Source organism: Mus musculus, chromosome 13, assembly GCF_000001635.26.
Source record: "Mus musculus strain C57BL/6J chromosome 13, GRCm38.p6 C57BL/6J".
In the NCBI taxonomy this organism is placed as follows: domain Eukaryota; kingdom Metazoa; phylum Chordata; class Mammalia; order Rodentia; family Muridae; genus Mus; species Mus musculus.
In genome coordinates, this window is record NC_000079.6 from 75,947,117 (window position 1) to 75,970,288 (window position 23,172).

General features: G+C 41.4%; 1 protein-coding gene, 1 non-coding gene and 1 pseudogene across 9 annotated transcripts in view; 2 read left to right on the forward strand and 1 right to left on the reverse strand.

The window, feature by feature from the left end:
* On the forward strand, positions 6,994-7,941 carry Gm6311 (predicted gene 6311; annotated as a pseudogene).
* The window catches only part of Spata9 (spermatogenesis associated 9), a 39,018-nt gene continuing 28,699 nt past the window's right edge, over positions 12,854-23,172 (forward strand). The window contains exons 1-3 of one of the 8 annotated variants that reach the window (XM_006517444.4): positions 12,862-13,094; positions 20,492-20,753; positions 20,939-21,027. In XM_006517444.4, coding sequence (XP_006517507.1) covers positions 20,962-21,027 — 66 coding nt within the window. In that variant the 5' untranslated portion in view covers positions 12,862-13,094; positions 20,492-20,753; positions 20,939-20,961. Of the gene's footprint in view, positions 13,095-19,998; positions 20,080-20,491; positions 20,779-20,938; positions 21,028-23,172 lie in introns of those variants that run through there. The other 7 variants (XM_006517442.3, XM_017315624.2, XM_006517443.4 and 4 more) reach the window with 7 other exon arrangements.
* Positions 16,541-16,671, reverse strand: Gm23319. Its single transcript, XR_003950755.1, has one exon. It is a non-coding gene; the product is annotated as a small nucleolar RNA SNORA17 (small nucleolar RNA).

Here is a 23,172-nt window from a genome sequence, read left to right on the forward strand (position 1 = left end):
GTGTTAGAGCTGCCAGGCTCCAGGCTCTGTTCCTAACAGCTTTGGTCATATCCTTGTATATAGGACATGGCCTGCTAGATGCTCACCAAACCCATTTTCACTTCCAAGATAAATAATTGAATCTTCTAAACTACTTGGACATAGATTTGGCCATGTGATTCCGTCTCACCAATGGCATGTAATCCTGCTGAGCAGTTAAGAAAATGTATGCCTCTGTAAAGGGTTGGGGGCCATACCTCCCATAGACACCATAGCTTATCAAATAAAAGCCCTAATGTCAGCTATGGGTTACCTCTTTTTGAGTTGTTGGTCAGTGGGGGTGCCATAGATCTTGCCAATAGCCTAGAATTACAGTCTATTGCCATTACTCTTAGTTACCCTCCAACACTTGATGAGACTCTATTTCTGAAGACACTGCATAACTGAGTCACGGGGCATGGAGAAATTAAAACATGACGTAGAAGTTTCATTTCTACAGGGTAGCTTTCTTGTTGCTAGAAGGTTATATATACACTACTGGGAGGGGAAAAAAAAGGTCATCAACTTTCATACCTTCCTATAGTCCCAGAAAGCTACAAAAATGATTGGCTTAGCAAAGTCTGTCCACTGCTAAAATAGTGGCAGAAATATTTTGAGAGTAACCAACTACATTCTGACTAATTGAAAGCCCTCTGTACAAGATGGAGTTCATGCCTGGTACCATTAACAAGGCCAAAAGTCAGTGGTTAACTAGATCCTAGGCCCTAAAGGAGAAGATATTACTGTCTTTCTACTAAATGGACATAGTAACAAACTGCCCCTTAGTTCTTGTCTTTATACCCATAGATCAGTATTTCTATCAACCCTCATCAGAGAAGCTTCTTTTTTTATGCAATAGATGATAACATAGAGACTCAAAACAGGTCAGCATGCAGAGACTAAGAGACTGTAGAGTGCTCATCTTTAAATGGGACATCTGAGTCACAGTGCTTTACCTCAAATTCAGGGATCATCATAGAAGAGGAGTTAGAAAGATAGTAAGAACCAGAGAAAGTAGATGTCAGTAGCAAACAGTATTTGCTAGAGGTGACAGCAGGACAGTTACACTCATGAACTCATAGTGCTAGGATTGGATGCACAAAACTTGCACAAGAACAAGCTAGGGAAAATCCCAGCATGGATGGGAGGGGGGCTCATGAAGTGCCGCTCCTGTCTGAGGAGCTATTGGCAATTGATGGCTGCTGAGGGAGAGAGAGTCAGTTTTCTTCAGGGATATGGGCCCTGAGAGGCTGCCCATGTTCCAGAAGATAGTCCCAGAGGATGCACATACAGCAAGTGGACTCAGTAAGTATGAGGGAGCAGTGAGAGGAACATGAAGTTGGGAAGGGAGAAGAGATTCAAGGGGACAGAAGGGAATAGATTTGATCCAAACATTATTATATATGTACACTCATTAAGTAAGATATTCAAAAATACAAAACAATGAAAATTTACTTAAAAACACACACACACACACACATATATACACATATGCATATATTATGTATCTATATGTATAAAATATATAAGAAAAGGTATGCCTTCTGCATTTCTTTTATCCTTCCATCTGCTAACCTGCTAGCTTATGAAGCCGAGTGTTTGAAGACCTTGACACTGCAATGTGGCACTTGCAGCAGAGCCTCTTCACAGCATGAATTACACTGTGACATGAGTGAGGAATAGATCTTTCTTTAGTTTAGCTAGACATTTTATTTTTTAGTTTTTTTTTATTAGACATTTTCTTTATTTACATTTCAAATGTTATCCCTTTTCCTAATTTCCCCTCCAAAAATCCCCTATCCCCTCCCCTCTCCCCCTGCTCCCCAACCCACCCACTCCCTTTTCCTGGCCCTGGCATTCCCCTATACTGGGGCATAGAACCTTCACGGGACCAAGGGCCTCTCCTCCCATTGATGACTGACTAGGCCATTCTCTGCTACATATGCAGCTAGAGACATGAGTCCCACCATGTGTTTTCTTTGATTGGTGGTTTAGTCCCAGGGAGCTCTGGGGGTACTGGTTAGTTCATATTTTTGTTCCTCCTATGGAGCTGCAAACCCCTTCAGCTCCTTGGGTATTTTCTCTAGCTCCTTCATTCACTGGGGATCCTGTGCTGGGAGCATCCACTTCTGTATTTGTCAGGCACTGGCAGAGCCTATCAAGAGACAGCTGTATCAGGCTCCTGTCAGCAAGCTCTTGTTGGCGTCCACAATATTGTCTGGGTTCGGTGGTTGTTTATGGGATGGATCCCCAAGTGGAGCAGTCTCTGGATGGCCATTCCTTCAGTCTCTGCTCTGAACTTTGTCTCTGTAACTCCTTCCATGAGTATTTTTCCCCCTTCTAAGAAGGATCGAAGTATTCACACTTTGGTCTTCCTTCTTCTTGAGTTACATATGTTTTGCAAATTGTATCTTGGGTATTCTGAACTTTTAGCCAGAAATTTTGAGGTCAATTGTTACAGTAGCTACTGTTACTTGTCATGGCTGATAGAATGTCATAGAAGGTCTGTTTCCTGACATCTTAAAGATACTTTTTGTAAGTATATTAAGATCACACTTTAGTTGTTATTTCTCTTTTATTTAAAATTTTCATTTAGTGTATCTATTTCTAGTTTTTTATTAGTAACTTTTAAAAATATGCCATTTTCAAGGATAAATTGAATTAAATTGTAACAGATTGGATTGTCATGTATCCCACATGTACAAAGAGACAGACAAACACACACAGAGAGAGAGAGAGAGAGAGAGGGAGAGAGAGAGAGAGAGAACAAATGTCATTAAAAAATTTAAAAGCCTTATAAATTTTTATTAGAAAAAAACATTACCATAGCAAATGTTCTTAAAGAACTCTTATACCCACTTAAAGAATTAGAGTCATTTACTTATTTTTTGGGGGGCAGGACCCACACATATCCCATATGTGAAGTCAGAAAACAGCTTGGTGGAGTTAATGGTTTCTCTCCATCATGGAGTCCTGGGAGGTCAAACTCAGTCCATGAGCTTGGTAGCAAGCACCTTTACCCACTGAATCATCCTGATGGCTCAGCATCCACTTTTGCTGACATTAACTTTATCCTAAGTGTGTATTACAATTAATAATGATATTTCAAATTGTTCATATTAAACTAATCATTTAAAAACTAATTTTCAAACATAAAGGCAAGATCCAAGACTGCTTCCAGCATGTGTAAATATAAGACTAAACTTGGATGATAGTCTCTGGTTAAAAAATGCTAAACAAGGCCTGTCAGAGCTTCCTGAAAAATGAATGTCAGAAGGCAGCATACCACTGGGGAAATAGCTTTCTTCTTGCCAAGATAAAACTCTCTAAAATAATACATTGAATGCAGATGGGGGAGGGGAACAACCCTGCATTCTTCTGTCAGCAAAGACTGTCAGAATATGCACAGAAAGTTTTGCTAAGCACAGAGTCACAAGTGTTAGCACACAGTGCAGGAAGTTACGGGCTAACTGAAAGCTTATGTTTTTAATGGTTTCCACTTTGAATTGTTTGGTAGGTTCTGTTACACTGTGGTATTTACTAGATTGTGTTTCAATAATAAGACACAGTTTTTCTCTGTGTGTGTTCTCTTAAATCTCTAGTAAAGACAGTATATTTTTTTCATGTTCTTCAAAAATGGCTTTTCAAAAATAAAAGCTAAGTTTTATCCCATGTTTCTATGAGTGTGAACATTGATGGATTCATGGGAAATTTGCCTTTTTGTTTGTTTGTTTTTGAAACAGGTCTTTCTCTGTAGCCTAGTCTGGCCTCAGACTCATAATAGTCCTCCTCCTTTCACATCCTGAGCCACCATACCTGACAGCATACCTCATAGGCAATTATTCTAGCAAAGCAGCTTGAGTCGGGACATGCAACAGATAGGATGTTATCAGATTGGTTGCTTTTGTGAAGACAAACAAACAAACACACAAACAATTTGATGAGCCCCTCTGGCTTGTTCTTAATGATATTGGCCTTTTTTTTTTCCTTTTCCATTTTTTATTAGGTATTTAGCTCATTTACATTTCCAATGCTATACCAAAAGTCCCCCATACCCACCCACCCCCACTCCCCTACCCACCCACTCCCCCTTTTTGGCCCTGGCGTTCCCCTGTACTGGGGCATATAAAGTTTGCGTGTCCAATGGGCCTCTCTTTCCAGTGATGGCCGACTAGGCCATCTTCTGATACATATGCAGCTAGAGTCAAGAGCTCCGGGGTACTGGTTAGTTCAGAATGTTGTTCCACCTATAGGGTTGCAGATCCCTTTAGCTCCTTGGGTACTTTCTCTAGCTCCTCCATTGGGAGCCCTGTGATCCATCCATTAGCTGACTGTGAGCATCCACTTCTGTGTTTGCTAGGCCCCGGCATAGTCTCACAAGAGACAGCTACATCTGGGTCCTTTCGATAAAATCTTGCTAGTGTATACAATGGTGTCAGCGTTTGGATGCTGATTATGGGGTGGATCCCTGGATATGGCAGTCTCTACATGGTCCATCCTTTCATCTCAGCTCCAAACTTTGTCTCTGTAACTCCTTCCAAGGGTGTTTTGTTCCTTGTCCTCTTTAAAGCTCTCTTAAAATGTTTAGATCTCTTGATTCTGGAATGAAAGACACAACACTAGCTAATTTTGATATACTCTGACTAGCTCAATGGTTGAGCACTTCTAAAGTTCCCCACAGCTAGCACCCTGACTAGCCCAATAGTTGAGCACTTCTAAAGTTCCCCACAGCTAGCAAATGCTCTCCTCTGGTATTCCTGAGTTAACATCTTTTAAATTCTGTATTTCATCTCTGCTACCCCAGACCAAATCAGGGTAGTGGCCCCTAGGGCCACTCTCCTAGATTCTTACATGACAGCGTAGCTTTAAGTCTGCTCTCTTTTCTTCCTCATCATGGTGATTCTCCTCTTCTTCCTCTCTCCCTGGGTCTCTTGTCCACACAATGTAAAAGTCGCACATCTGTCTTCCTGTTCAGCCATTAGCTGTAGAGCAATTCTTTATTATTGATTGAAGCCAGCTAGGGCAGGGACCATCAGGTTTGGAAGCAGAAGCACTGCTTTTGGGAGCCGAATTAAGACAAAGCATTAGAACCAGTTCCCAACACTGGAGAGATGGCCCAGTGGTTAAGTGCACTGGTTGCTGTACCAGATGACTCGGGCTCAATATCCACTACCCCCATGGCATCCAACAGCTGCCTCTGGCTCTAATTTTGGGGGTGGATTGAGGGAAGCAGATTAGTTCTTCTAGTCTCCAGGGGTATTGCATTCACATGAGATAAAGACATGGATATACAGGCAAAACACACACATAAAAAATTTTTAAAAGTTTTTAAAAACTGAATAAATAAATACAAATTTTAAGCATTAAGCTTGAATTTTGGTATTATCTTTTACTGTAAGTCTTTCATTAAATTAGAACATTTATATTTATATAGTCATTTTCCCCATATTACTTTCTTTCCCTAGGGTAGCTAGATGCAGATCCCTTCACAACAGGAAACACTCCAGGTCCCACATGGCCTCTGCTGCTCCTGCTAAGGAAGAGCTTGTTAGAGGTTCTCCTTCAAGACATTCTGTGTTACATAAGCACCTGCCTCTTTTAGGGCCATGTTTTGATCTGTGTTGAAAGATAACGGACCTTTTTCTGTAAAGTGGTAAGTATGGGCAGCCAAGGAAAATGCTTCTGGTTCCACTAGTGAGCAGAGACTTTGAAACTTTTCCTTAGAAGTATCCTGCACTGGAGCCCTGCGTAAATTCCCCAACACTCCACTCCTGAACATAGGCCACAGCAGAAGCAGCATGCGGCAAGCACAAATGTATGTCCTGTCTCCCTGAATTTTTTTTTGCCTTTGAGTCCCAAAACATCCTCACTCGATGTAAAAATGGGACTAGAGAGATGGCTCAGTAGTTAAGAGCTCTGCTGCTCTTGGAGAGGAACCAAGTTTAGTTCCCAGCACCTGCATCGTTGTTCACAAATACCTGTAGCTCCAAGCATATAGAGGATCTGAAAACTACTTCTGGCCTCTGTGAGTAGCAGGCACACCAAAGGTACATATACATATGGATAGACAAACATTCATACACATGAAATATAAACAAGTCTTTTCCAGGCAAGATGGTAAATACTTTTAATCTTACTATGATGGAGTCATATGTAAGTAAACCTTTATGGGTTCAAGGCCAGTCATACCTACATAGAGGGTAGTTACAGGACAACCAGAGTTACATATTACGATCTTATCTCAAACAAATAACTGAGTAAAATGAGCACTAGATCGCTGGCAGATGCATTTAAATTGTGTTTGTTATGTATTTTGCTTCATGTTATGGTTTGCTACTATGGAATCTGCCAAATTGTAAGGAGATCTGTTGAATTCTGAGGAGCCAGAAATCCTTTTGCATCAGGTGAAATCTAGCAAGAAATGGTATTTTGTTCAGCTGGCTAATAAGGAACTATTTTTTTGTGAGTAAACTATATCAAAAGAATCATCATTAATTGCTGTCAGCATATTTGTTAAGTGTAATTTCACAGATGTTACCTAACTTTAGAGCTACAAAGAAATCTATGCTGAGCAGTAAGGTATACAGAAACACAACCCTGATACAACACAAGAGAGCAATACAACACAATAAGATGCAAATAAAACAGGATTTTTAAAAAAGCAGAGTTTACTTTGCCTTCTGCTGTGTCAGTAAGCATTTCAGTCTTCACTAGCTGTTGCCTTCGTCTGTCCCCTCTCCTCATAGCAGCTAGAGATTGTATAAGTAGTGCTTCTCTACCGTCCTACTACTGTGACCTTTGAATACAGTCCCTCATGTTGTGGTGATCTCCAACCATAAAATTATTTTCATTGCTACTTCATAGCTTAATTTTTCTACTGTTATGACTTTCATATGCAAAGTATTTGATATATGACTACCAATGGGTAGCAACCCACAGGTTGGTAAAACACTGCTCAAGAGTAACTGACTGCTGCTTCTTCTTCTTCGGGAAAACACCAAATGGCGGATGACGCCGGTGCAGCGGGAGGGCCCGGAGGACCCGGGGGCCCAGGATTAGGAGGCCGCGGCGGCTTCCGCACAGGATTCGGCAGCGGTCTTAGGGGCCGTGGTCGTGGCCGAGGCCATGGCCGTGGTCGAGGCCGCGGGGCTCGTGGAGGTAAAGCTGAAGACAAGGAGTGGATCCCCGTCACCAAGCTGGGCCGCCTGGTTAAGGACATGAAGATCAAGTCCTTGGAGGAGATCTACCTGTTCTCCCTGCCCATTAAGGAGTCTGAGATCATTGATTTCTTCCTGGGTGCGTCCCTAAAGGATGAGGTTCTGAAAATCATGCCAGTGCAGAAGCAGACTCGGGCTGGCCAGCGGACCAGGTTCAAGGCTTTTGTCGCTATTGGGGACTACAATGGTCACGTTGGTCTTGGTGTTAAGTGCTCCAAGGAGGTTGCTACTGCCATCCGAGGGGCCATCATCTTGGCAAGCTTTCCATAGTCCCTGTGCGGAGAGGCTACTGGGGGAACAAGATTGGCAAGCCCCACACTGTTCCATGCAAGGTGACAGGCCGCTGTGGCTCTGTGCTGGTGCGTCTCATCCCTGCCCCCAGAGGCACTGGCATTGTCTCTGCTCCTGTGCCCAAGAAGCTCCTGATGATGGCCGGTATAGATGACTGCTACACTTCAGCCAGAGGCTGCACTGCCACCCTGGGCAACTTTGCTAAGGCCACCTTTGATGCCATCTCCAAGACTTACAGCTACCTGACCCCCGACCTCTGGAAAGAGACTGTCTTCACCAAGTCTCCTTATCAGGAATTCACGGATCATCTTGTGAAAACCCACACCAGAGTCTCTGTTCAGAGGACCCAGGCTCCAGCTGTGGCTACCACATAAGGGTTTTTATATGAGAAAAATAAAAGAATTAAGTCTGCTGAAAAAAAAAAAAAAGAGTAACTGACTGCATACTGGACTCGGCTTAGGAGGCATTTCAAAGCCAGTGTTTTGGTTTTTTTTTTTTTTTTTTTTTTTTTTTTTTTTACTGTGTGATGCTCTAATAGATCACTCAGTTCTTTTATATTATCCCTGATTATAACAATATTTTGCTAATGATATCTTCTATGGCCTGCAGGATTTTTATTGGAGAAAGTCAAATTGATTTAAATGAAGTTGCTGTTCTAAGCAATCAGGGTAGAAATGTCATGGGGAGAAGCCAGCTGGGTTGATGGGCTGACAAGATGACAATATGACAGAATGAGAATATGCCAGGATGACAGGGTGACAGGATGAAAGGATGAGAGTATGACAGGGTGACATGGTAACAGGATGAGAATATGACAGGCTGACAGGGTGACAGAATGCCAGAGTGTCAGGATGAAAGGATGAGAGTATGACAGGGTGACATGGTAACAGGATGAGAGTATGACAGGCTGACAGGGTGACAGGATGACAAGATGACAGGATGATGGGCTGACAGGGTGAAAGAGTAATAGGAATGCAGAATGATAGTATGACAGGCTGACAGTGTGTCAGGCTTACTGGGTGACAGGCTGACAGGGTGACAGGCTGATAATGTGTCAGGCTGACAAGGTGACAGGATGACAGGATAAAGGGTGACAAGATGACAGGGTGACAGAATGATAGTATGGCAGGCTGACAGTGTGTCAGGCTGACAGGGTGACAGGGTGAAAAGATGACAGGGTGACAGGCTGACAGTATGACAGAGTGACAGGGTGGCAGAATGATAGTATAGGCTGACAGTGTGTCAGGCTGACAGGGTGACAAAATGACAGGGTGATGGGATGCTGTTGCCTCAGTTAACTCACTTTTCCAAAAGGCCATTTTTTTGTGTTGCAAGTCCACAAACTATTTCCATAAAGAAGCCCCAAATTGATCCCAGTGGGAGGCAGAGAGGAGGGCACAAGAGGACTCTGTGTGAACTGTAATCCCAATCATAACAGTCAGAAAGATTAACAAGTTCTGTGCACCCAGCGTTTCTCCTCCCCTATTACTGTCTTCAGTTCAGCAAACATTATTAAGTGACCGGGGTACATGTTAGTTTGATACTCAGGATAAGTTGTACATTACAACATCTTAACTGTATTTGTAGCATCCCTGAGTTGTACAAAAACAGTTTACTCAGAGCAAATTGCCCTGGGCCAATGTTTGCCTTGACCAATTTTCTGCAGTTGTCTCTTCTGATGTCATGTTAAACCATTTTGGAGAGACTATGAACTCTCCACCTGACAGCATTAGACAAGATGGACTCCTTGATAAATGTGCTTGTTCAAAATCAAAAGCACAATCTGGAGGAATCTGTATGGACATCTGAGACTGTATTCATCATTCACGTACCACTTGCTCACAATCTCTCAAGATGTCTGAACTCTGGACCTTACTTTTCTCCCTCTATTTGCTAGCCTTTGTTCTTATCTCCTTTGCTATGCACTATTTGTCACATCCCCACAGTCTCTCTTATTTCCTTCTCTCCTTCCCATCCTAATCTAAACCTGGGTCCATGCAGATGTCTGACTTTTCACATGTGGGTTATAAAGCATCACTGTGTATCTTAGCTACATTCTGTTGCTATGATAAAGCCCCATGACCAAAACAACTTATAAAGAAAAGTTTACTGGGGGGTTGTTACAGTTCCCAAGGGTTGGAGTCCATGATCAGCATGGCAGAGAGCATGGCAGCAGGCATATCACTGGCACAGTAGCTGAGAGTTCATATCTGATTCACAAACATAAATGGAGGGGTAGGAAATGGCCTATGCTTTTGAAAATTCAAAGCTCAACTCCAGTGACACACCTCTTCCAACAAGTCCACAAGTCCTAATCTTTCCCAAACATATACAACAACTGGGGACCCTGTATTCAAACATATGAACCTAGGGGGCGGGCATTCTCATTCAAACACCATAGTGCAAAAAAAAAAAAAAAAAAAAAAAAAAGGTCCTTAACTTCAGTGTCCTGTGTAGTGACCTGGTAATCACAGGTAAGCATTGCTCTTAGATGTAGAACAGACTTCTCCTTTTCCCATCTCGAACTTTGACACTTCCTTATTCACTTTCATATTCCATGCAGTGGTGCAGAAGGAAGCATTATATTGCCCTATACCTCTCCATCACCAAGCCAGCAAATTTACCTGGAGCTACCTACACCCTTTTCCTCCTCCTCCAATCACAATGCAATATGAATCCTCCTGTAGGTTATGCGAAAGTTCTTTGAATGTCTAAATGAAAAAGGTTGGCCCCATGGTCATATTAGTACTCTACAGATAGTATTAGGAGTACTATGGATCTTTGAGGTGGGAATCTTAAGGAAACAGTTTTCCTTTAGAAACAACAGGACTGGTTCACGGGTGAACTTACAGAGACTGTGGCAACGGCACAAGACCCACACAGGTGTAAGCCAGATAGGGTCCACAACAGGGTTCCAGTGCCAAGAGGGAGAAGTAGACACCCGTTCCCAGTCCTAACCAAGAAGCTATCTGCAATTGATACCTGTTGGCAAAAGAATATTAGCTTTCTCTACTCAGGTCTCACCTGCTGTATTAACCATACCTTACATCTTAAGTCAGGCCCCACACTCAAGAAGAGTTGGCCAACACAAACCTAACCAACCCAATGATATTTTGAATTTTCCTGTCTCATTTTGCTTTGCTTGGTTTTTTTCTTTTTTTTGTCCTATTGGTCTTTTGCTTGTATATTTTGGTTTCTGCTCTCTCTCTCTCTCTCTCTCTCTCTCTCTCTCTCTCTCTCTCTCTCTCTCTGTGTGTGTGTGTGTGTGTGTATGTGTGTGCTGTTTCTTATTTTTTCATTTTGTTTTCATTCATTTGCTTTTTAAAGAGAGAAGAGGTATAGAGTTGGATTGGTGGAAAGGTGGTAAGATCTGAGGGAAACTGATATAGGGGAAAAGTATGATCAGAAAATATTTTGTTTTCAATAATAAGTAGGAAAGAAAGGAAAGAAATCTCTCTATGTGACAGTCTTAGATACTCTCAAAGGCCATTGTTGAAACCCAGTCTTTCGGACTATCTCTGTTTTAGGCTTATGATCTGACTCTATGCTTTGGCATACTCTCCCACTGGGCTCACTTGCCATTCTTACCAGGGGCTAAATAAGTAATGTCTACTGTCTTGGGATTTTAGGGGCCCACAAACTGTGAGTTAACTATATACACCATCACCACCACCACTTGTATTTCCCAAGCATCCTGTCTCTGATTTTATTTTAAGCTGACTAGTGCAAATCTCTTTTCTTCTGATATATCACTTGATCTGAGAGTTCTGTGTGCTTTCCCTTTTGTGGTCGGAAGAACTGCATGCTTTGTGTTTTTCACAAAGCTCCTGTATAGTTAACATTTACCTCTCAACTCTCCATTCAGCATGCTAACAGCTCCTGGTGCTATGGGTTGGAATGCATATGCTCCTCAGAGATGAGTTACTTCTTTTCAAGTTGTTGGTCAATGGAATCCTATAGGCCACCTTCCCAAACATTTCAGGCTATTGCCAACACTCTTGTTTGTTTACCTTCCAGAACTTGACAATAAGATGCTATGGTGGAATATAACAAATATCTGAGTCATAGGACATGGAGAAACAAATCTGTAAGGACCTAGAAACGTCACCTCTACTGGCTATTTCACAATGCTATAAAGTTCTATAGATACTATCAGGGCAGAAAAGCCATAACTAGTCTACCCAGTTGTGAACCTGGTGAGCTAAATAATGACTGATCTGGCAAGGCATGTTCATGGGGTGAAATAGTGTTGCAAATGTTACAGGAGTAACTAGCTACTTTCAGATTATATTGAAACCCTGCTACAAAAGATGGACCACATGCCTTATACAGTTAACTGCACCAAAAGCTAGGTCATATGCCCTAGAAGGGAGCATAGTAATACATGGCCCTATAAATTTTTATCTTAAACTCATAGATCAGTATATCTATCAGCCCTCATCTATTAGCCCTCATCAGAGAAGCTTCCTTCTTTTTACAGTAGATGATAAAAAGAGACTGTGAGGTGCTCATCTCTAAATCTGTATCACACCCCTTCCTGCAAGATTTGGGGAGCATTTTGGAAGACGGTATGGAAAGATTGTAAGAGCCACAGGAAGTAGATGTTGGCAGCAAATGACATTCTTGAGCTAGGACACTGTAGGGGTACATATGAACCTACAAGATCAAGCCAGTTAAAAATCTCAGTATGGAGGGAATCATAAAGTTCCACTCTTATGAGGAGATATAGGCGACTAATGGTTGCTAGGGGAGGGAAAGTCAGTTTTCTTCAGAAGTGTAGTTCCTGAGAGGCTGCCCACGTTCCAGTAGATTCTCCCATATTTGTGCATATACGGGCAACATTAATTGGACTCAGTAGATTTGAGGGAAGAAAAGGAAAAGGGAGGGAGGGAAAGAGAGAAAGAGAATATGAATTGGGGAGGGAAAAGTGTAGGTAGTAGGTAAAGAGTTGGAGGGGAGGAAATGGGGGAGTACACTTGATCCAAACACATCATATTTTTAAAATGATAAATAAAAATTAGGAGTTTTATGTTTCATTTTATTTTGCTATTCTAGAAGTAGAACCCAGGGCCTCACCAGTGGGGGGGGGACATGTTTTACCTCTCCCCCACAGCCAACAAACATTTTTTAAAAAGCAGAACTAATTGCTGGTGAAGGGTTAATTTAATACAGGTGATGCTTTATAACAAATGTTGAGGAAATAAATTAAGTATGTAATATAATAGAGCCCAGTAATTAGTGTTCCACGGAGAGGACTCTCTATTGAGAAATAGGGCTGAAGATGTTCAAAAGGTCTATATTTTTAGTCCAACAGCCATGGTTTTTATTTTCTTTCTACCCCCTGTAGCTTTGGGAGACAGGTAGAAGTCTAACATCTGTGCACATCAGTAAAAGGCTTGCTTGCCTCCAAGAGGAATCCTGGACCTGATCAGGAGCAGTGTCCAGGATGTGTTCCAGTATTTGGATGCTCTGAGATGGGATTCTTACTCTGACAAATGAGAACAAATCCACTCTAGATCTTCAGAAGGAATCAGGGTCTCTGTTAAAATGTTGACAATACCATAAAATGTAAGTATTTTTTCTTTACCATTATGTTTTTAAATGTAATTTAAGTTTATCTCTTAGAAAGTTGTGGGCCTCTTTTTTTCTTCTGCCTACTAAATCTACTGACTCAAAGCAAATACTATGTGTTTCTAAATTTTCCCTTAAGAGAATCATGCTATCATGATATAGAATTATTAGCATAGTTTAAAATGGTACAAAAATCTTTTAAGGATTTAAATATATTTCACGAGGTGGTTTGAATGAGAATTCTTCCTCCCAACCCAGAGGCCCATATATTTACATGTTTGGTCACCAGTTCATGAACTGTTTAGGAAGGATTAGGAGGTGTGGCCTTGTTGGAGAAGATGTGTCACTGGAAGTGGGCATTGAGGTTTCAAAATCCTAAACAAGCCCTCCCCTCATCTTTCTGCCGGTTGCATAAGGAGTTAAAGCTCTCAGCTACTGCTCCAGCCCCATGCCTCTCTGCTTCCTGCCATGATGATTATGGACTAATCCTCTCAATTGTAAGCAAGGCCCCAATTAAATGCTTTCTTTCATAAGCGTTGCCTTAGGCATACTGTCACTTCAAACAACAGAATATTAACTAAGATACTTCACTAACTTTGATAGGTAACTTTACCTCATGGGACTATCAAGATGACTTAGTGGATAAAGATGCTTGCTGCTAAGCTATAAACTGAGTTCTGTCTCTGGAAACAACAATGTGGAAGGAAAAACCTTCTGACCTACACACACAATCAGTGTGGCATGCATGTTGCCACACACACACACACACACACACACACACACACACCTATGAAAAGTAATTTCATGAGTGCTTCAATCTGCTCTTGGTATTCTCCTTGAACATTTCTGAACTAGAACTCTAGCTTTATGCTGGCTGTGTGTTTTTATCGTTGTGTAAAAGCATGCAATCTGTCAAGATATGAATGTTACTATTGTTCAAAATATGTAGTTCAGGAAAGCTTCACAAAGTAGCACTTTCTCAGTCCCAAAGTCTTTACTCCCATTTATCTGAATCACGGGAATCTTCTAACATAATTTCAAGCAAAAAACAAAATAAAACAAAACAAACCTCTTCCTATTTTAATTAATTACAGATTTTGGGGAGAGAAACTAGTTTACAAATACTTGGTGGCTGGCTCAGTATTATTTTCTCTCTACACAGGAGATGCTTCTTGGCCTGGCTCACAAGGAAGCATTATACATCTTGACTTAATTAATTTGGAATAAAGCTCATAGCTAAATGATGAATGCTGCCAAAACAGCAATGTTTTGTTTAGTTATTAGAAATAATGGGGTAACATTTTCACTAAAACACAGAACTTATTTTTGTTAGGGCAGTTAGTAATTGATTTCTTTTCGTATAGCCTAAAGTTTGCAAGACCTTTGAGGAAGCAGCCACCAGTGGTATGATGTTAAGACGTCCAAGCTTGCAGAATATCATTTACTACGACAAAACAAGGGTTTCATGTGCTTCCCAAGTCACTGGTCTGTTAAGGCAAAAGACTGACCCTAACGCAAAATACTGTTGCAGTTGCCACATGTTTCTCCTTTCTCTCAAGGCATTGAGGGACCTGGGAGTTACCACTTGGGAATCACTGAATATCAGGGTTAGAAAGAACTATAAACAGTGCACATTTCATTGCGCTGATAACGTTGGGAGTAGTCAACACAGGATCAAAGTTTCAGAAAGTATGGATCAATACATTCAGCCAAAGAATGGCTTTTGCTCAATTGACTTTTGTAGTATGAAATAATATCAGTAAAATACAAAAATATTTTAATAAGTTACATTTTGAAGGTTATTTCAATAGGGCATCTAAGTGAACAAAATATTTAAAAAATCCATTGAAAAAGAAATATAATTTTGTCAGTTGAGTTTAGTTCTCTGAAAGGCAAATCAATGTTTTTATATTAGTTTAGCTTCTAACAACATGCAAACAAGAAGCCAAGAAGCATTTTATAAGGTTGTAGTAGCTATTGAAACAGTAATTTGTAAATACAAATGTAAACATGCAAATGACAAACAATTCATAATGTTTAAGACATGAAGTCTCTAAGAATTGTAATACTATTTATCCTTTCAATACTTTTTCAATAAATTTTTTTCATGATTTTTTAAAAAGCTCCTGTTTCATGGAGATCCTGTAGCTTCGGACTACAGGACTTGCCCCTTCATGTACTCTAGCAGTTCATAGATGGGGTAGATGTTGGGGTGGGCCATTCAAAGGCCTGCTCTGGCTGACCCACTACCAGCAAAGGACAGAACCACTCTCCTGCTCTCATGCCCATGGGACTTCCTCATCTGCACCCACAGAGTCAGGTACAGCTCTACTGTGCTGCCCAGGTGAGGAACAGGGCCCACTCTCCAGAGTGCTACAGCAGGTTAGAGGCTGGGAAGCCTCTCCCACTCTCATGACCCTGGGGTGGCTCACCTGCTCACCTGCACCACCTCATGTCCAGGACCAGATTTAGAGTTCTGCCAAGGCAAGGTGTAGGGCCCACTCTCGCAAGTGTTGTAGCAGGTAAAGGGCAGGGACATTTTTTCTGCTTTCATGACTCCAGGACCAGATCGGCCACCTGCTGCAGGTGGCAAGAAGCAAGGAGGGATGAGGGCATCTCTCCCTCAGCCATGCTACCCCATGGGAAACGAGTGGCAGGACCAGCTTGCCCATACTCATACCCTCAGGGCAGGCTCACCTGCAACTCCCATACCTGGGCCAGCTCCTGGGCTTTGTACACCAGCTCTCTCTGGTAATGCAGCTTGCTAGGGGTGGGGTCGGCACTTCTGCTCTCACATTCCAGGGCCAGCTCTCCGTTGATGCCCAGGTGAGGAGTGAAGCCTGATCTGCACAGCCCTCAGACATCAACATATCCCTGGGCCCAGACCAGGGACATCGCCCTGGCTTTTGGGGGTAACAGATTCCTGATGATGCAGGGGTATGGGCCCAGACATGGCCCCCAGTGACAGCATAGACCAGAATGCCAACATGGTCCGAAGTGACATGATCAGCTTTTCACAACAGGCTTTTCTCCCTACCCTCAAATCTCCAGATCTGCCTTCTTCATTATGCTCACATCCTTCTGTTTCTCTTTTTCTTCCATTTTTCCACCACTTACTTCCTCCTGTAAGTGGAGCCTGGGATCTCTGACTGTCTGGGATCATCACAGGAATGGTCTAAAGAGTGCCCCACCTCTGCATTATGCCACTTGGTAGGGGTCATGGTCTGCCTCTCCAGCCTTTTGCAGTGCTGGACTGGTGGTCATCCCAGGCTAGCTCCCTGACCTTGCCTCATGGCATGGTGGCTGTTTTGTGCTCACTCCCACCTAGGAGTCATAGTCCCAGGTCAGGTTCTTGTAGTCTCCAGCTTGCTTTCCGTCCTTGGAGCCCATCTGGGCCTGCACAGCACCAATCTGGTAATTGTCTCCAGCTTTCTTTTACAGGGAATGTTAGGCCACTAATCATTCAACGGTTTATAGGTCAGATCATTGAGCATAGACATAGCTCTCTCCTCTCTGCTACCTACAGACACACATGTGAAACAGCAGCCACCTCTGTAACATCTCTAGGGGTATGTACTTTTTTTTTTACTTAAAAGAAAACAAAGTGGTCAATTGGCATGGGTGCCTCCTCTCTGGAGACTAGTTTTCCTGGTACCAGAAGGCACTATGCAGCTTCCACAGTAAGGAGACAACCAACAGTCTCACACAGCTATGACACCTATGATCACATTAATAACCAGCATGGCATAAAACCTTAAGGATGCAGAAATAGTACATACTTTGAGGATAGCCAACAGCTCTGTAATTAAATTTAAGACCCACCAACAAGAAGGAAACCATGCCTATTACTGGAAATCTAGCCAATTACTCAGGGCTAGTGAAGTCATAGTTATTGGAAGAGAGGCTATAACTGTCACTTTACTAATCTAGCACAATCCCTAGAAACAATCTATAAACATTTGTTATACCCACAGATAAGTAGAGTCTTATTCCTCTTCAGGGAAATTTCTCCAACAGATGGAAAGGACTATAGAAAACCATAAAAAAAAAATCAAAGTTCAGAGTTGTAGAGTGTTGTCCCACTGGATACAGTTACAAAAATTCCTACAACTATGGCCCAGGGAACATTGTAGAGGAGTAGAGAGAAAGAGTGTAAGAGCCAATGGATCAGGGAGTTTATGGAGTATGTCTCCTAGGAATGTCAGATGCTACACCCATAAAGTCTCACCAACATGACTGCCCAAACTTGAATTGAATGAGGAGGACACCAGTGGACATGAGAGTGTCGACAAGGAAAACCCAATAAAACCTTAGCCCTACACAAAGAACAATGTTAACTGAAGAATGCTGGGCATGGGAGAGCTAGTTTTCTCCAGGGAAGAGCACACCAATTAGTTGTCCAGTGCCAAATGGTCAGCCCTGAAAACATACATACAAGTAACACTATACAGACTGAGTGTGCGTGTGTGTGTGTGTGTGTGTGTGTGTGTGTACATATGCATGCAGTAACAATTAGTGAAAAGGAGGGCTATGAATTTGAAAGAGAGTGGATCAGTTAATTTTAAAATGCCTTGGGCACTCCTAAACCTTCCCCTGCTACTCCAGGCCCAATCGGGGAAGTGGCCAATGGCCACCTACTCAAATCCTCACATGGCTGGTTGTCTTTCTCTCATGCAGTTCCTACATCCCATCTTTTCTTCTCAAGTCATGGCAACTCTCCCTCTCCTTTTTCTCAGTTCCTAGCTCTCACAAATCTAAAGGTCCTGCTCTGCCTCCCTTTGCCCAGTCATTAGCCACTGGCATCTTCATAGATCAATCAAAGCCAGTTGGGGACAAGGACCTTCAGTGTTTGAAAATGCAGATTCCTGTATAAATCAAAGCATTAGAACCAGTCCCCAACATAATGCTATGTGTCCTTGCGCCTTATTTTTAAACTATTGGTTGAATAAAGATCCCTACATTGGCAGAAGAGAGGTAGGTGGAAGTTCAATTCTTTGGCTGTGAGTCTGAGGAGGACCATGAGGAGAAGAGGAGAAGGTAGAGAGAGGAGAAGACACCATGGGGTAGGTGAGTCATGAAAACATGACCATGAGGGCCAGCCACTTAGAGCTAAGAACAGCCCAGATGGAACATAACAAGTTATAGCTTGGGATTATTGTTTAAGGAAATAGTCACTAATAGCTTAGAGAGTAGGTATCTGCCAAGCTCTATTGCTTTAAAGACAGATTATAAATATAAAGGTTGTGTGTCTTTTATCTGGGAACTGGATGATCAAGGCCTAGTAGAAACCCCTAACTGAGATTAAATATTAATACAACGGGGGTTGGAAAGATGGCTTGGCAGTTAAGAGCACTGAGTACTCTTCTAGAAAGAAGTTCAGGGTTCAATTCCCAGCAACCACATGGTGGCTCACAAACATCTGTAATGGGATCCAATACCCTTTTCTGGTGTGTTTGAAGACATTTACAGTATACTCATATACATAAAATAAATAAATAAATTTTTAAAAAATTAATTCAACATATTGGCACCAAACATTGTGAACCACTCTGTGGGTGCTAGGATTCAAACCGATGTCCCTTGGAAAGCAGCCAGCACTTTGAACTGCTAAGACATCATTCCAGGTCATAAGTCTACTTTTAAATTAGAGAAATATTTTATATCATATGTAGTTTACCTTTCCAGGTACTGGGGAATACAGAAATGAAACATTCATCTCAAAATATGAGCAAGTTGTTAATGAAAGGAATCATTTTTCTAGGTTCTCAGGAAATAGAATATGACTTGTTTCTATTACTAATTGAATGTAAGTTTCCAAGGCACAAGGATTTCTCTCTTTCAACACTGTGGGGTGTGTGTGTGTGTGTGTGTGTGTGTGTGTGTGTGTGTGTGTGTGTGTGTGTAAGAGTATGTGAGTGCAAGTATGAGTGTGTATGTGTGAGTATGTGAGTGTGTGTATGAGTGTTATGAGAGAGTTTGTGAGTGTGTGAGTGACTGAGTATGTGTTGGCTCTCCTGCTCAGATGGGAAGGTGTCCTGGGACTCACACAGATCTGAGATAGGAAGGGATCCTGAGACACCAGAGCTACGTGCCTCTGAGAGGAAGCCTCCTCTGCATAGGCGGTGCTGCTCCCAGGGGAGGGTATCCCCACCTAAGCTGAGAAGCTGAGGAGCTTCAACACCAGTCTACCACTTCACTTCTTCCCTTCTCCATTGTTCCTTGGCTTCCCATGAGAGTCACCTCAGGCAGAAAAACTCATAAATATTAAATGTTAGGAGAGTCTAGGATATGGAGGGATAAATCCAGGGGTGGCTGTCTTTACTCCTGGTGAAAAGTCCTTTTTATGCCATTTTGTCTCCACTCAGAAACTAGGCCATAAACCATTTGCTATCCATCGTAGGTGTAAGGTACTTTGCTTCCACAGCTGATCTGCCTGTCTGGGTTGCTCTGAAGCAAGAAGCTGTAAGTCTCCAGTTTAGCATCTTATAGTAAAACAGCAGCAGGCTCTAGGGAAGGGAGGTCTGTCTCTGCCCTTTGTTCTCAGCAATTGTATGACTTTCCAAGTGTGTGATCACATGGTAAAAAGTTCACTACAAGTTTGCATACAAATTCAGGCCATTAATTGACTAAGAGGTTTATTACAGAGAATGTCTACATGCACATACACTAGGAGTAATTATCTGACCGAACATTCATCATTTGTTACTAGCTTACAGGTTCATGGAAAGTTAAAAACCATAACTAAGCTGTCCTTGAAGTTTTATTTAAATAAACCCAGTCAATATTTCATTTTCTGACTTTTCACCTTTGGTGTATATCTTCATTATGACCTTTGATTAGTGTTTTTTATAACCTCTTGGGATGTGCTCTAGATTTTAGAACTCTGTTGCTATCTTAGAAGCAATTAAGCAGTTCTGTTAAAGAGGTGTAAATATCTTTCTCTGCATCACCATTCTGAAATGATGCTAGTTGTTTCTGCAGAGTAAGTGTTCTTTGTTTTTATATATTATCTGAATCTGGGATCTTTCTTCAGTGAATTTTGGACCCTTACACTTGGAGCAGACAGCAGGGAACTGAGAAGACACAACCTTTATATAAGGAATCTTAAGGGGGCAGAACTTTCTAGAGCAGAGATTTTTTTCAGAGTGGGGATTGGTGGAATTTCGATTCCTGAGTAGGTGGTTTTTCCTGTTCAGGCTTTTCACCTAATATTAGCCTAATCTGGGAAGGGTCATATTGAGGAGTTGGAGCTGACCTTCATGATAGTTTCAGAGGCTAGATCCCCAGTTTGACAGTGAGAAACCTAGGGAAGGGGGCTAGAGCTCCTTTAGGACAAAGTTTAGGGCAAAACTCAATCTGTAATATAGAACTTCCTAATGTGATCTATTTTTCAGGTTCCTCACTCGTCTACTCTTGCCTCCAAACACATTCTTCCTCCCACCAATACAGTTATTTCAGAAGGTTCTGTAACAAGTTCTCAGAGGTTCCATTGTGTAGTAATAAAGAACCCCAGCAGTGAACCAGTGAACCAACAGGTTCTGTCCTTGCTGGTCTGAGTGGAGGACATCCTATCCCAGGCCTACAACTCACTAAACGTGTGGAACCAAGTTACAGCTCATCATGGAAGTCAGACCTATTGGGTGGATCTGTGGACAGGTGGTGAAGAACTTCTCTGGAAGACGTATGGCTGATCCTACTGTAACTGGGACTATGGGCATGGGCACAACTGGGAACAAATCCCACTGGTTTCTCTGTGTTCCCTTTTCTCTGGGAGGAGGGCCAGTGTTCCATATTCCTGCAACTGTCACAGGATGTTTTTTTCTAATTTCTTCTTTTCTTAGTTGAGGGGCTCCAGAAGGCAATCATGGACCTTATTGATGAGTTTAAAGATGATCTCCCTACCATCTTAAGATTATCACAGTCTAGCCAGGTAATGTGATTTATGAGCTTAAGAAAAAGATAAAATACGTTATTATTTGTATCATACAAATCATTAATATGGAGATAAGTAAGTAAAGTAAAAAAATACTAATTTGTCCACAGAAAAACCAATTTCAAATTTTATTTCCTGGGAAAAGTCCTAGTGATAGACCAGGAAGTGAGTGAGATATATTAATTACAATTAAATATGATCATTTTGTCATTAGATTAAAAATCTGGAGGTCTTTCAATCAGAAACTGACAATGTAGCTTACTTAATATTTACTTAATACAAAATTGTAAAATAGAAATACTTTGGTAAAAATCTAATGTAATTAACTGAATACAAACATATAACATATTAATACTAAAAAGTAGCAGTGTGTGTGCTAATGTGAAAAGAAAGTACAAATATCTACCAATTTACACAAAATATACATACCCTGTAATTTTAAAGTCTCTGTTCCAAAAGTGATTTGAAAAAGATAAACTACAGAAATTGGAAGCAGAGAGAATTTTGAAGATGCTTATAAAAAAAGAAACAGCAGTATCTTTTCTAACCTAATTATTCTAAGTATCTCCTTTGAAGTAAAATACACTTTATATAACACTGTAAAAGCCAGACTTGTGACAATGTCAAGTGTTTAGTCTAAACCACAAAGTTTAAACAAACATACCAAAAACACTCTGAACAACATGGCAATCACAAAGTCTGTGCATTTCATTAGGAAAGGTGTTGGATCTGTCTTAGCCATTTCTGGAGGTAAAATGTTGAATATTTACTAAATTACCCCTCTATATCACTTGGGACTGGAAGAAAAGGATATAGAGACAGTAAAAAAGAACATAGTCCCTTGTCAGTGGGTTTAATGTAATGAAGACAGAGTTGTAATGGTAAAGTTAATAAGGTAATTTAACCTGGACCCAGAATATAAAGATCTTGGATGTCATGCAACAAAAGAGGCTAATCTTTCTCTTAATAATAACACAAACATGACAGATGATTTTGAGGATGGAAATACCATATAAGTTTTACAGTGAAAATGATTCTTAGGGCTAGAGAGAGAGAGTTTAATGGGTCAGATCACTTGCTGTGCCAGCAAGAGTTTGAATCTCCAGCACTCACATAAAATCCAAGTATGTCTTCACGTGCCTGTAAACCCAGCATTGTGAGGAAAGACGGGTGGATCCTGGGATCTTACTAGCTAGTCAGCCAAGCTGAAAGAATAAGGTTCAGTGACAGACCTGCCCCAAAATATAAGGTAGAGAATGATAGAAGAAGACACAGGAAACCATCCTTTGGCCTCTCCATGCATACATGAACACAGATATGTGCATATGTCACACACATACACAAACACACACAAAAGAAACAAGTTATATCTCTAGTGATATTTTTTTCTTAATAGTGGCAAAGTTTCTAGTAAGATTCTGTTATAAATTGTTGCCAAGAATATTAGGAATATAAGACTGGTGGTATATTCAATATATCATAAAGTTGACATTGTGGGATGACAGGCTATGCAGGAGTCAAGGAAGAGTCTGGATTTCTTGACTGGCTGGAGGAATAATCATTCTATTAAGTAGGATAGGTGACTATGTGAAGAACAGAGAGATAGAATATAATAAAATTATTTAAGTTGAATTTGGTTCAAAGGATATAAAATGTTGTGTTTAATCCATGAAGTTGAGCTGTAAATTGGAGCTACTTAGCTTGGTGATCTGAATGTAGACTAACAAAGAAAATAACCCTTCTTCATTTGGGAGAAAAGGATTATGATGAAGTGTGGGTTCCCAAGTAAGCTGTAGTTGGGCAGTATGCTGGTGTTGGCTGGCTGACCAGGACAAACTAAGGCTTGAAGACTCGGGGGGCAAACCAAATTTAGTAGTTCCAGATCTTTAGTTTAGAGTCTGGTTACCTCCCCTCTTTGCATTCCCTTGGATGTGGTATGAAGTATTTTGACACACTGGAAACTTTTCTTGATCCTACTCTGAAGTTGTAAGAGAAGAGATGGACAGGTGTCCACTATAGACCTAGGATGTAAATACTTAAATGTGGATGGTAGTTGCAATAATTATTGAAAAAGCCTCAAGGGGAGTCCTCTGAGCTAGAGACATGCTAGAAGTGCCCTGCTACTTTCCCAAAATGTGCTTC